Source organism: Oreochromis niloticus, linkage group LG19, assembly GCF_001858045.2.
Source record: "Oreochromis niloticus isolate F11D_XX linkage group LG19, O_niloticus_UMD_NMBU, whole genome shotgun sequence".
Lineage (NCBI taxonomy): Eukaryota > Metazoa > Chordata > Actinopteri > Cichliformes > Cichlidae > Oreochromis > Oreochromis niloticus.
In genome coordinates, this window is record NC_031983.2 from 22,406,973 (window position 1) to 22,421,951 (window position 14,979).

The 14,979-nt window shown below is 40.7% G+C and overlaps 1 protein-coding gene across 5 annotated transcripts in view; it reads right to left on the reverse strand.

Annotated features, from left to right (window-relative positions):
- The window catches only part of actn1 (actinin, alpha 1), a 57,257-nt gene that overhangs the window by 14,353 nt on the left and 27,925 nt on the right, over nucleotides 1-14,979 (reverse strand). For 3 of the 5 annotated variants that reach the window (XM_003445460.5, XM_003445458.5, XM_003445459.5), the window contains exons 4-10: nucleotides 11,824-11,910; nucleotides 11,133-11,220; nucleotides 7,668-7,746; nucleotides 7,293-7,374; nucleotides 6,475-6,560; nucleotides 1,782-1,874; nucleotides 545-775 (exon numbers count right to left, since the gene is read on the reverse strand). In XM_003445460.5, the coding sequence (XP_003445508.2) occupies nucleotides 545-775; nucleotides 1,782-1,874; nucleotides 6,475-6,560; nucleotides 7,293-7,374; nucleotides 7,668-7,746; nucleotides 11,133-11,220; nucleotides 11,824-11,910 (746 nt within the window). Of the gene's footprint in view, nucleotides 1-544; nucleotides 776-1,781; nucleotides 1,875-5,187; nucleotides 5,274-6,474; nucleotides 6,561-7,292; nucleotides 7,375-7,667; nucleotides 7,747-11,132; nucleotides 11,221-11,823; nucleotides 11,911-14,979 lie in introns of all 5 variants that reach the window. The other 2 variants (XM_025901239.1, XM_005477477.4) reach the window with 1 other exon arrangement.

Here is a 14,979-nt window from a genome sequence, read left to right on the forward strand (position 1 = left end):
CTAAACCTCGAGTGTAAAATGTTAAGGTACTATTTGTTGCACTGTTTGAAAACACTTAATATTTTACATGCATTCAAATTGCTTGGAATTTGCATGTGCAAATGTTGAGCACCTTAATTACACAAAAATCGTTTTACAGACTTGGCGTTTGAGACATTTAGAAGTTCAAAAGCATTTGTTACTTTTGTCTGGCTGTATTTGAGCTCTGATAAATGCTTTACAGATGAGGTTTTATTGCCTTTTTCAGTTAATAATGAAAGCTTTAAGACTGAACCAAAGGGGAATTGAAAACAGTGAAGTTACAGTTGGGGGAATCTTATTCGATTTGTTCATATACTACTTATTTCACAGTTATAATGGGAAAAATGGCTCCTGATGTTTTGAGACTTTACAAATTGTAAAATGTTTATGTAATTGTTGTCACTGTGTAATTATTCATATTATGTAATAGTAGAAAATGCAAAATAGAGTAAAAAAAGCTACAATGTTTTCTGACATCTCAAACTTTTTCAAGTTTGTTCTTTCAGAAACTGCCCTGACTTACCGAGACCATCTTTCCCTCAGAGGGCATGAATGCAGGCCTGTTGCTGAGCCTCAGCTTGGTCTGCAGGGTGTTGAAATTGATCTCCAACTGGCACTTTTCCTGCACTTTGGGCGGCTTGTGGAGGCGGCGATAATCTCTGAAGTCCTCCAGCTTCTGCTGCATGGCCTGCATGGTGTTCTCCGGCATTCGGTTCTCCAGCCAGGGGATGGTGCGACGGATCCACTCCAGCAACTGGGGTGTTGTGTAATGCGTGGAAAAGTGTATGTATGTATATGTGTGTGTGGTAAAGGATGAGATTATGAGGAGGCAGATGGAGGGAAAATGAGTTTATGGAGATGAATGGGGAAGAAGAACCATGCAAATCACAGAAAATGGAGCGTAATGATTGTCAGAGAGGAAGAAGATGAGATGTGTTGGATGTGATTGACATGTGAAGAAAGAATACAAGGTGAGATAATTAGTTGACTAGTTACGTTTTATTAACTGATTGCAACGAAATGTAAGTTTTGTGTCTTTTCGCATGTTTTCTCTCATTTTCTTTACCATCATCCACAACAAAGCATCAGATATACACAAATATTTTTTTATTGAAAGTTCACTTAAATTAACCTGACTTTACGACAGGTCACTGAATGCACCAAAAATAAGTCTTTTTAAAATAGTTTTTAATAAACTGTTAACCTTTAAAAATCCACTGATTTTTTCAAGGAATTGTTCACTATTTGGGGAAATAGCCTCTTTTGTCATGAGAGATAAAAGTCTCAGCTTCACTGGCATAAAGTGCTAGCCTGAACCTGCCCACAGGTACTGTGGTAGGTAAATACGTAAGGATAGAATTAAATAAAAACATAAAGTTCATATCTGTTTGTTTAATCTGTGACAATGTGCATAACTGTGAGGTAACTCTATAATGTTCTCATGCAGCGTGTACTTTACCAATCTGGTCTAGTTCTCTGCTACCTCATTTATAAGCAAATGGTATAAAATGAGAGAGAAAACAGACCAACTACCATAAAATCAGATTTTATCTGGTGCACTTCTGTGCCTAAAACCTGTTTGTCTGGCCGCTGGTTATCTTGATATGCCATGTTTATACCTGTTTAGAGCACAAATACCCCCAGGGGTAGGAGGTGAGGGAGTGGCTCAGTAAGGGTGAGGAAAACAGAGAGGGGGGGGGGGGGGGGGGGAGTAGAGAAGTTGCAGGGCAATTAAAGGATAAAAACTGGGGTGTGCTCACATCACTGGCCAGCTTCTCATAGTCCTCCATCAGCTGCTCATTCTCTTGGTTGACAGCCAGCACCTTGCAGATCCTGTTGGCCGCTGTCTCTGCCTAAATGGCGGGGGCGAGGGGGGAAACAGTGTGAGACCCACAGCTGAGAGAGACAGAGCAAATTTTGAGCCTTGGTGTTATGCAGCCATCTATAATGTTCCTTGTATATCTAACTGGTGAGTGTGCCACAGGTGATATATTTGATCTGACTGCATCTATCCATCCATCCATACTGCCTACACAGAAGCACTCCAAGATTTCCCAAATGAGTCATTTTTAGGGAATGAAGCAATACATCAGCAACAGCTCTGCAGGAAAGTAAAATCAGGACAGTCACTGCATGTTACCATACCTATAATGTATAATAATGTCTGTGCTGTACTGAGAATGTCAATGAAATGCCTCAAGATTAAATAGAGTCCAGCCTGTTTCCAGCGGGCAGGACTCGAGAGAGCAACGGTGACAACTCGGAGAGCTGTAACAATGATGCATTAAACTGTACCTGTCATCAGGTGTAGGGGCAGCGTTCTCTCTGCAACACTATCTTTTTATAGCACAGCAGCAGCAAATAGTGTGTTATTTTAGCCTCTCAACCTACATAAAGAGAGCTCTGACTGGAGAAATGTAGAGTGAAGCCCAGTGGGGGGAACAGAGGGGCTCATCTCTGACACAACACCTCTGTCAGTCTTTAATACTGAATGCACAATGTATGAATAAATCACCATGACAATATGTAGTCGGTAACCTGTTGTGTTTAAGATGAAAATGCTGTAAAGAGAAAAGAATTCTGAAAGAAAATACAAGCAGAAACTGAAGCGACATGCATAAAGTCTGGAAAATCTGCAGCAGATTTTAGCTGAGAAATGCAGCACAGTTTTTAGCATAAAACAAGAAAGGCAGAACTCCATCTGTGACTGCAGCAAATCAAACCCATTGTCAATATACCTCTGAAGTGCTTGACAAGTAAATGTATTGATTGAAAAGACAGTGCATCCTTGCAGCAGTGTCCTTTTAGAGGGTGCACAGTCTCAGTAAGCTAAACCCAAGTCTCCCTCCTGCCCCATTTCATAGTTCACAGCCTGGCATCCCACACTGAGGACTGTTTCCAACCTCTTTTGTTAAGAGATCACAGGGGAAACTTGGCTCGGTCAGAGACATGCTCCGGGGGTCCCACCAGGAGTTGCCTTAAAAGGAGAGCCATGATGTGCAGGTCGTGCTTCTGTGAGCAAATGTTTGCATGCTGGGCCTGTTTAATGAAAGGCTCGACAGCCAGGACCTCTTTCATGAATTACTTTGTTGTGACATCACAGGGACAAGAAGGGAAGGATTATTAAGGTGAAAACCATCTTCCCATTTATCTGCGGTGCCACTGTGGACGCTGCCCTATTTTGTGTCTCTTCTGTATGATCAGCAGAACCCCCACAGACCTGCTGCTCAAACCTTCAGGTCAGAAGAAAGTCAACTCAAAAAGACAGAACAGCTTGTTTCAGACAGTGGAAAAACTAAGGGGGCGCACCAAGACTCAATATAACAAATATTTTTAATGGAACAATTAAAGGAAATTTTATCATAATAGGTCCCACATTAAAACCTAGAGATCAGACTTCTTTGATTCTTTTCACATTCCTTTTTTAATTCAAGCCCTTAAACTTGCAATTACTCATTTTTTAGCCCCTTTGGGACAGCAGAAACACTCATTAAACACCACAGATTTGGAGCATGATTGCAATTTTCCCTCCCGTTAAGCCTATCTTTTTTTTTAGCAGCTAAAAATGAGTCCTTTTGTCTAGTGTGAAGTTTAACTGAGCTTTTCACTTTAAACACTTGACAACACTGACTGAGAAACAAAACAATTAAGTGGCATGTCTGACAGCAAAACTAAGAGCTGAAAGAAGCTAAAACAAAGCACAGAACAGCAAGAAACTGTGATAAAATCCTGGGTTTTCCCCTCACCACATAGACTATGCACTAATAAAAATGGACCATGTGATCCAGTGTTAATAAAAACATTAATTATGGGGCTGTAACTTAAAATTGGGCCTTAAAGAAGATGGAATATGTGTGTAACTACAAACTCCACCACAGCTCAAAGAAACCTCCACAATGAGAGAAATAACTAATCGTTTTTTATATTCATGTTCCATTGTCATGTAGCTAACAGGTGATACAAGGGAGAAAAAGGAATAGACAACATAATCACTGCGCACAGAATTTATTTTTGGATCAGAAACTGAATTATAACCTGATTATCAGGAATTACACTTCCTTAAAAACAATATTGTTATTTAACTTTGCAGAGTTAATGTGAGGATTTCCACGTGCAGAGCGTTCCAACATGGGGATGTCTAACTCATAGTGTTTATTGCTAAATATCTGCCCTAAAGGGTGAAATCTGAGGTGTTAAACAGAGGAGGAGTAACTGTTCCTCCACCCATCGTTTCTGAAATCTACGCCAGAACTGTAAAACTGTGTGCCAGCCAGCAGCAGTTTCCGGACTCCTGCTTCTCAGGAGAGCTCCATTAAGAAGTGGATCCTAATAAAGATTTTAAGTACAGGAGACTTAGCGGATATCCTGCATGTGTGATAAGTCTCTATTACTCGCTGCGGAGATCTTTAGCGGATTTGGCATGTCTTTGGAATAATATATTCCACTGAGAGTGCAGGGACTAGTTGCAGGGGTGTACATTGTATCAGGGATCAATATACTGCTGAAAGAGAGGCGATAAGGAGGCTCTGAATAAGCCAAGTCTCCCAGTGGAGCCTCCCACAATAAAAATGCATCAAGCGATAGCACTTTGAGGCACATAAACTTAATTTTCAGACAGCAATGATGTCAGCAATGCAAATATGTGTGTGTTTCTTGGATTGCTTAATGTTTTAATATGAAGTCAAAGCAACCAGATATCCCACTCCCACCTAGTCTATAATCAGGATTTGGTGTGCAGAGAGGAAGAACTCTGGGTGTCCTGCATTTACTGCAGGACAATAGAAAATGTTCTTTAGAAACTTTACATACGAATCCAAAACATGCACGCTGCTTTTAGTTCTATTTTTCAACTCCACAGACTCTTCCTGTTAGCTGCTGAATGCTCCATTATGTTAAATACGTAAACTCTTACTGTTTTGTCTGCTGTCTGAAGCTGGACCAATGATGTACAGTAGAGGTATTTGAATGTTCTTTGGACACTGTAAACATTTCTATGAGGGAGGTGTAAGTGAATGGAAACATGGAACTGTATAACCCAAACAATGAGCTAAAAAAAAATGCTAAAAAGCTTCAGAGAACTAAGGCAAAAAATATTCACTGCCAACCAGTACAGCAGGTATTTTTGTGAGGTTTTTTTAAAATTTTTTATTAGGTTTTATTCCTCACCTTCTGTTTGCCTGAGAATGCGTGGTAATAACACGACACATAAGTCATGACGGCCTTCTCATCTGGCCTCAAGGTGCTAATGATATCTGCCAAGGGAACAGAGGAAAAGGAGAGAGGACAGGGAAGAGAAAAAAGGCACAAGAGTAAAAGTGTGCAGAGACAAAAAGGGCCAGCAGGGGGTGCAGTGACAAGTTATCTCCAGTTTACCTGCAGTTGGTCTTCAAGTTAGTTTGTCATTAGCGATTCCTAATTTTTCTTGTGAATAGTGAGATGCTTGCCTTGATTCAAAGTGGGAGGTGGAAGCATGAAGTGAAAACACATTCATTTTATAAGGAGTAATGGTTTCTTGAGTGTTTTAACTTTTCATTTTGTTGCATTGAGAGCCAGCTGTATGTCATCCCACACCTCCTTATCTATGATGCAATCCAGAGTCCAGCTGTAGTTTAACTTCTCTCAATGAGGCACACCACTCTCTCCACTTATAAACACAGACATCTTTTGGTGCACGTTGCTCAAACACAGCTGTGGTGAAGTGCTCTCTCCACTGCTGGGCCTCTTAGATGAACCTGGCTCTTACATAACTTCTGCCTCATGATGCTGCAGAGGTGCAGCACAGTCTCACATTTCCTGTTGTACTTCTATGTACGCTGTTGTCAAACTAACAGACAGGAATTCGTTATCCCACTGAGAAACTCCAAAGTAGCACTTCTTTCCTGCAAAGCAACAGGGAAATGAACTCCTGTGTGTAGCCAGCTGCCACATATCCAGCCTCCTGCTTGACTACGAAGCACCAGTTTTAATTTTATTCATTCCTTCACTCTCAATTTAAGCTGTCACTCGAGGGCTGAACATAATCGTCCAATTAAACAGTTACATATCCCCCTCTGTAATACACTTCAGGCTAATTTGTGTCAAACTATACTATCACAGCCAATCACCATCACTCCGATCAGATAAACGTCGCCACACTTCCCACTCTGCTTTTGCTCAGCACCATGAAACCCTAATGAGGGGTGGCTCTGCTAGCCTGCAGTGCCATTACAACAAGGTAGACTGGAGACACACTTGCACTCATTGCCTCTAAGAACAGCGTGTTTTTGTCCCATCATGCATTTGGTGGTGTGAACCATGCGGAAAGTAAAGAAGACGACCCCTGCAGGGGGCGTTGTGCACTGCAGAGAGAGAAGGATACCGTTAGGAGAAACACGTGGAGGTAGAAAAAAGGGAAGGAGGGGAGTGAGGACGAAGAGGAGAAGGAGGAGGAAGGAGACGCTGCATCCAGGATACCTTCTGAGCGCCTGAGAAGGCGTGGTAGAAGCTAGAGACGTAGGTCATGATTGCCTTCTCGTCCGGACGGGCAGTGCCCACAATGTCTGTGGGGAAGAGAGGATGTCAGAGAGGGGATGGAGGATAGGGTTGAGTGGGAGGAGGTTGAGGTTGTTAAACACAGAACAGTTAAATGAAAAAAAAGGGAAGCAAAACTCATCACACAAATAATATTTATAGTTAAGAGATGTAGCTAAAGCTATTTATTAATAGCTTTAGCTACATCTCTTAACAGAAAAACTCCAGTTTTCACATCTAAAACTACTTGGTGAGCAAACCATACTTGAAAATAAAGGATGACGTCAGTAAGGCTTAATTTATTTGTAGAGAAAGAACTGAATATTTACATTTAGTAGAAAATAGTCTCCCATTGTTTGCACAGCTGCACAAGTGAATGTTAAGGCCAAAATATACCCTCTCAGGAATCAGATAAAGCCCACTTGTTTAAAAGTTGGTCATTTAAAGTCAAAGCAGAATGTCATTACCGAGAAATCAACAAATAGACAGAAAAAGTGGTATTTTTTACATTCCTCGACTCTTTTCTGAAGGCACAGTAGCTCTCACAGCTGTAAACACTAAAGCCTTTAGAGTGGTTGAAACTAGAAATAAAGTGATGTAAATATACAAAGATCGAGTTAAGGTGACACCCAGGTCTTCAAAGAGCTCTCAGATTTCTGAAGAGAAAATCTGAGAGAGCAGATTTTTGCCTTTAAACAAAGAGAGGCAGGAAATCTGCTCTTCATGATGTCATTTTACAGTTTGACTCCCTGCCTGCTCACCTTCTGCGTCCAGCATCTTGGGGATGTCCAGGTACTTCTCTGCCACGTCGAAGGCTGTGTTCAGGTTGGTCATGGGGTCGTCCTGGCAACAGCAACAACCAGCAGATCATCAAAACTTTTATATTGCTTTTAACCGCACCATAGAAACAGTTGACATCATCCTTGGAGATATAAGCATGGTAATTAAAGTTAGCTACAGGGGCTGGCAACCAGTACAGAAGAAGGTACAGCTAGAGTTCTTCTTTAATTGGTCAAAAGACAATGATGTTACTTCCTTGTCTTATTTTCAGAGTTTATTTGAGGCATGTGAAACGCAGTTACTCCCGTCTATAGCTCCAGTTCGGGGTTTCGATTGCAGTCGAGCAGCACACTCACCTTGCGCAATTTTCCATAGTCAATGAGCTCTGGACGGTGTCGATGAATGAGCGCGCAGAACCCCAAACCATCTTTCCAGCTGAGAGAACGAGGTAGAGAAAGAGTGATCAGGAAAAATGGCAGGAATTCAACTTTAATCAAGACCATCCCCATCAGTCTGTCCTCCTTAATCAGCTCTGTGTAACTCAACCCCGAATCATTCCAACACCACGTGCCATTTCACCCAGATCTTCTGCACCAAACGTGCTCAAACAATAGCCCTTAAGAAATTCAATGTTTTTTATCCTTCGCCATGAAATTTTCCTTTGTGCTTTTGTTGCAGAATAAGAAATAAGACATAATAAGACGAGACAGATGTTCAACGTGTGTTCGGGACCCAAAGGAGACAAGAAGGCGGGGCTTTTGGTGCTTTTCAAAAGAGAAACTGTTTAAAACTCTGATATCTGTTGGAATTTGAGCGCCAGAGCCTGGAACACATTCAAAGAAAAAGATATTCCTGCTCAGACACTTTTGTACACTGAACAGACATGATATCTTGGTGCTGGTTTTCTTTCATTTTCCAGAGCGATTGTCTTGGCAAGTGATCTCACTGCGACTCACTAACAGATGTTACGTGGTTCGCTTTTTATTGTATGCAGAAACCAGTTGGCTCTCTTCTGCACAAATACAATAGAATGCCAGGTTTTAGTGACTCATATAAAGTTATTTATAATTCATCTTCAGCATTTACTGCATTTTGTCATATTTAAACGATGCAGCACAATCTTCATGCAGATATTTTCTGCTTATGCTTTCTCTTTTTCATGAGACTGACAATAACGTTAACATTGGGCCATTTGATGATCAACATGTTATATGCACTAATATACTCCCATATCATCCAGATGCTGGTAATTTAACCATGTGTTCATAAGACACCAGATGGCCAGCTCCTCTTTCACCCGGAGCATGGGGTGTCTATGATTTTCAAAAGGAATTTCAAACTTTGATCACACACGCTTACACCACACAGGTGTTTTTTGTGTTGTTTTATTTGGTTTTCTTTTTATTATATTTTGCTGTTTTCACTGCCTTAAGGCACTGTTAACCTAAACAGGACTTTATGTTTTAATCCTCTGTGTTCAGCACATCAGGACTGCGTGTAATAAAATGTGCTTTACAAAGGAAACCGTCATTGCCATCATGGGACAGTTTTCTACTTTGCCTTCAACCTAAGTAAGCCTGAGCACAAAGAAGGCCTTTGTATACAAATAACTCTCAATCATTTAAAACTATCATGCACCGTGATGCAATCTGAGAAATAATTCTGGATCATATTACTGAGCTATTGTCAATTGTTTTGTTTTGCTCTTATTTATGTTTCACTACCTTTCCAGCCTTTGGAAACTCCAATATGTGGAGAAAAGCCGACCATGTGGATATTCTACGATTTTTAGATTAGATATTAGATTTGAAATGATTACCAAGTCACTGCATCCTATCATTTTTGGATCCCAGGTTATAAAATCCATACAAGGCATAGCAGCTAAATCTGATTTTTCTGTAGCTCGATGATCGTGATTGTGATTTTATTTCTCTGAAATATATTTTTAGCTTGGCCTTCTGTGGCTCATTGATTGTTGCCCTTGGTGCTGAAACCAGTCGGTCTAAATGCAGCACGATGAGATGGAGCCTCACAATATCATCAATCTGGGGAAGCTGGAGAAGATTTATTAGTGCTTTCTGGTTCCAAACAACAAATTAGTGAGATGGGATGCTTAATGTATTACTCGCCATAAAAAAGTGCCTGTAACGCACAAGAGGAGTTTTTACAAGGGTGCTCATTGCTTCTCATACCTGAAGCAGCAGTATGTGAGCGTTCAGGAAAGAGAAAAGCAAACTCTGTACTCTTTCCTCCTCTTCCAACTCAAAAGCCCTGCTATAATCTCTCACAGTGAGACCACATCAAAGATCGGGACTCTGCTCTGGCAATCCCCTTCTCCTGAAATGACCTCATCTCCACCTTCTCATCTCAGCTTTCATCCACATCTGAGGATCACAGAGGTCTCCTTTCAATAATTCAACATACATGGAGGCATTCTGTGAGGTGGATCCAGGCCCAGCCAGGCCTGAAATAGGGATGCCTGGGCAGCATCCTCACTTGTGTTTTCACATTCAGAACTTACAGCTAGTCGCTGTAATTTGATTAATTATTTGCATGCAACATGTCGATGGATAATTACTTCCACTTCCTGCGTTTCACAGTCTACTTTACGAGGATGTCTACTGTCTGTTCTTGGTTAAGGGTGTGCACTCTGCTATTTCAAGTCCGATCTGTTCACTATCAGCGCTGTCTGAGGCAACTGCTCTCATCTGCATCGAGTCTGAGCTATTTATGAAATTGTGTGTTTGTGTAATTCGGGTGTTTTGAAAATTAACTCCTCATAAAGACCTCGCTTAAACAGCCAAGCTGAAAACCACATTTTAACTGAAGCAGTGCCCTTTGCCGATATTTGGAGGGTAGAAGGATTCATGCATAAAAAGCTTACCAGTAGGAAAGTATCATGTGTCAGTAGGGGACTTCCAAAATTTAAAAACACTTCATTGAAAGAGGCTTACGCTTTGATTTTTGAGGTATAGGTGGCAACAAGATACCTGAAAGTGCAAGTCCTCGAACACGAACAAAGACTAAACCCAAATACAGAATTTAAACGCATGAAGAAGCATCCTGTTACAGATTTATTTATTTTTTTAAATCTCTAACAGGATGTCTCACAGCTGGGATCGCAACCTAAGAATCTGTGTTGCATTAACGTTATGTTACTGTTATAATAGCGTATACAAGTTCATAGTGTTAGAAGAGATCTAGATCACAAGGTGACACAAATACACCTCTGTTTATATGTGTGCGCACCTGCCAGTCCAGCAACAACATGCCTCAGGTGTTTAAGCGTCTCATCGTCCGTCCATGATGAGATTTGTGCGTTTGCAAAGACTTGTTTTTCTCAAAGTTTCCAAAACAAAGATGAACGACAAAGACAAAGGTAACATAACCCAGAGTGGACGGGCCGATATTTAACCATCCTCCTGTAATCCAGCTCTGAACTTTTGCTCAGGTAATATCTGCTTACTGTATCTCCTGATTGTCAGAAATATTTCCAACACTAAGCAACAAACTGGGCTGTTTTCCTTTTCCCCCTAATCTTATTTTAAAGTTTGGGTATAAATGAGCATTAGAACAACGAAGAGCCAAAAGCAAAAATGCACAAAAGGTAAATTTTCCACTTAGGTTCAGACTACATAAAACTGACTTTAGCTGAGGTGAAGGCACCCCTGCTCGTACACATTCTTTAGTCTAATTTTCCCTGTTTGACATCAAATTTTGAGCCTCCGATAGTTATGTTTATGGTTCCACAATCTCATGTGATTAACTGTAACTGCAGCTTAGCATGTGAGTAAAATTTGTGTTCCTCTCCGGGCTCGTACCTGATGTGAAAGTTTTGGATGTTGACATTCTTGTATGGGGCAGTCTTCCTCTGGCACCACAGCAGGAGGCCCTCTTTGGCAGATGTCTCTGTGGTTGGAGAAAAGGGATCATTGTGAAGTTGGAGCAACTCTCGGGCTTTTACTTTGACCGACTCTCCACTAATCCCTGTTTAGTGCTGGATTAAGTGGAGGTGAAGAGAATGGAAAGCATGTGTGACTGCTTGGAGGTTTCATGCTTTCCTATTTTCAGTCAATACCAAATGGTGTCAAGCATCCTCTTAAAGCAAACCAGTAAAGCAAAATTCACTAATAAACACAGTGTGGAGATGCCGAACAAAGCAAACTTTGCAAACGTCTGGCGTTTAAATTGGATTATCCTGTAAGTGCATCATATACGTTAACCATGGACAAGACCGCATCGCAAACGTTTCCACCTTGATAGAAAAAAAAGCACCTCTGACACATTCATATACAAATGACTGGAAATTGTCTCAAGTCTTTATGAGGTACTGTGCAGTTTTTTAAGCTCAGTGCAATGCGTGACAAAGGTCTTAACACTGAGACACTGTGTCAATGAAAAGTGTTTTCAATTGCAAATGAAGACAGTGAGCTAGGCTTCTTTTCAATAAACCAAATGAATAAGACGCGTGTGGAAATGTTCCCACAAACACAACCACACACACAACACTACCTTCCACAGAAATGTCTTGAATGGCAAAGCGGAGGATAATGGTCCAGATCATTCCCAGGGTCATCTTGGCGTTGCCATCTACGATCTCTGCAAGAGGGAAAACCAGTAACATTTCAGGACTGGTGCATTCAGCAGCCACTTATAGTATAATATATTTTTCTCATATCTGGCTTGATCGGTGGTTTTCAAGCAAAGAAAAACTAAATTTTTAGGTTTAAAAGTTGAAAACTTTGTCCATGGCTCTCAGGAGATGGCAAAGCCCTTTGGTTTCATCTATTTAATGGATTGCCATAAACTTTGAAACTTTGCCACATAAGGCTTTACAGACTGCACCTATTCTTAGTCCCTTGATGTGGATTAAGAAACACTGGGGGGAAAAATAAAAGAAGAAACTCTCAGGAACGCAGACATGTTTAAAAACAAACAAACAAACAAACAAAAAACACCATATTGCTCTGTGAGATTTATAAGTAATCTTAACATCTAATATTACTGTACAACAACTTTTTAAAAAACTATATTGCTATTCTGTGCTGTACAGATACAGGCAATTACTGTAAATGTTGTTGCAACAAAACTTATATGTATTTTGGGTGTTTGGAAAACATTTCCACTAAAATTATCAAAATATAAAGATGCTAAAAATACAGCAGAACAATTGGATGTCGTCCTGAAGCACCAACATCCCAACTTGGAGTAGTTTCTTCTTAAACTACTGAGTGAACGCTTGTGAGGCCAGCAGTTTAACAGACTCACATAACCTAACATGCACTTGCACACGAACCAGCTACCAAAACAGAGAGTGGAGATGCTCAGGTTACAGCACACGCACAGGGAGGCTGATCTCATTTGCTGCTAAGAATGCCATAACTCCACTATATTTTGATCCCCATTTAGTAAAACAGCTGCTTGCTGAGATATCACTGTTCAAAATCTTTTAATCGCGATGCTTAGATTAGACAACAAGATAACCAAGAGGTCAACTAAACACTCAACTCCACTTTAATGATTTCCCATATGTGTGCGGCAAAGCCTTTATGAATGAAACATGTGATGATTCAGTGATTTGAGCCAAGACCTGTTAAGCTGTCAATCAGCTGTGCGCCTGCAGCTGAAGGCTGTGAATGAACTGCCTGTGTCCAGCCCTCTCTGTGTTGTCGATAATGAAAATCCCCTTCAACAGGTCACCCTGTTTGCCTGCCTTCAATAATCATTTGTTTCTGCCTCTAATCCAATAAGGCTTGGAGCACGGCCGCTCGACTGTGACAAACTTAGACTGCGAGATGCCAGTCAGATGTCTCTGCATGTAACGCGGTGCGAAAGACGCCCGCGATTGAATTAGGAGGCAGCAAAAAGTCGAGCTCGGTGCTTCAGGCTGACACATGCAGATACATGTTGAGATTAGCTCTAATGAACATGACTGATCCACCAGGGGAAGAACAAAAATCCTTCTAATTCCATTTGAAACTGCATCCCCCCGTCTTTTATCCCTCACCCACAACAAACCCCCTGAGGAGTCGCAAAGACGTGAGCCTTCGACTAGTCACATCCCACCACCACAGCTAGCAGAGCGGCAGGACCAGGAGGGGATTCCAGGCGGATAATCTGTCTGGAATGTTGGTCTGGCTTAGGAGCTTTTATACTATTACTCTGGGCAGAAAAAAAATCTCTAGTTAATTTCAAGTTATTTCAATTAACTTAAATTTAAAATGCACCTGCTCTGTCTCAGGTGTGATTATTCGCTGGTGTTCTCTGTTTGTAATCAAATATTTTTGACTTTCCTACTGCTGGTCTCACTGAACACAAAGCCAGTTTTTAAAAAAAAATATTTTAGACATTACAGATCAGGTCTGTCAAACTCAGCTACCTCATGGGCGCAAGTTTGAGCTCATGTGGGATGGACCGGAGTAACTATTTATTCCCCCTAATTGCAGCAATCACCGAAAATCTTTACCATTTTCAATTAACAAAATTGTTTATGTCTATGTACCACAAGACTTATATTATTATATTATTCCACCTGTTAAATATTTTCTGTCATCACTCCTTTTTCAGCTCTGTAATAAATCCAAATATATCACCAGAAATAGGTTGATTTCTATTTAAAATAGTTATTCACTTGCTATTTTTTTTTAATAAAATAATACTATAAGTCACTTAAAAAGTTGACATTTGTGCTTGTGAATTAAAAATATGTGAAATCAATTTTTCATTCAATCCCTGTTTACGCAAATGAAGCAGAATTGTGACTTTGTCAGATTTTACATTGCAGCTCAGCTTTTGTCATTAAAACCTTCTCAAGCTAAGGAGTTCTTCCAAGATTTGTGCACGACGCTGACAGAGACCGGCTTATGATGGAAAGACTAGAGGTTCTGAACAGCAGGCGTTAAGACTGGTCAGAGGTTAACCTTATTAAGTGGCATTGGGGAGGGACAGTAATGCCCGTCTTAGCCACCGTATAAGGGATCATATTCGTTAAAGGGACACTTCACAAAAAACATTAAAACATATAATATCTCCTTTAGTCAATACAGTTATAAATTGAAGGAGAATCTATTAACCTTGAATTCTAGGGCTTTATTTTTTGTTTATTTTCAGTAGAACAGACTCTACTAGAGTGGTTTTTACAGTTAAAATTATTCCTTATTCCTGTATTTACCTTCAATTGGTCTTTGATGAGGACATTTTCGCTTGTCTCACTTTAAGATTAACCTCCCTTTGTACATGCAGGTTTGTGGGACTTCTGTTATCATAGGCAGAGCTGTGTGGCTGAGTTGACTGCATTAGGCCTCAGTCACACAGCCCTAAAGACCAGTCAGCAACCATATGGCAACCAGAAAAAATCCCACTGATAGGTGAGTGGCTGCTGGAGGTTGCTACAGGTCACAAAGAGATACATGGTGCTGCACGCCTCCTTGGGATTTCTTTGTTGCTAGCAGGTTGTCACCAGTAGTTTACCGCAGAAACAGAGAACATACACCTTCAAAGTAAAAGTTTCCCCTTTTGAAACCTGTTGATTGCAACAGTAAGGCAAAACTTTTACTCTGAAGTTGAATTTTCCAATTTCCTTTTCTCTGTCCCATTTTTTCACGTTTCCAGGAAAAAAGGAGTTTTTTTGGGTGAAGCTGATCTTACCCAGCCACCCCCAGCAACCAC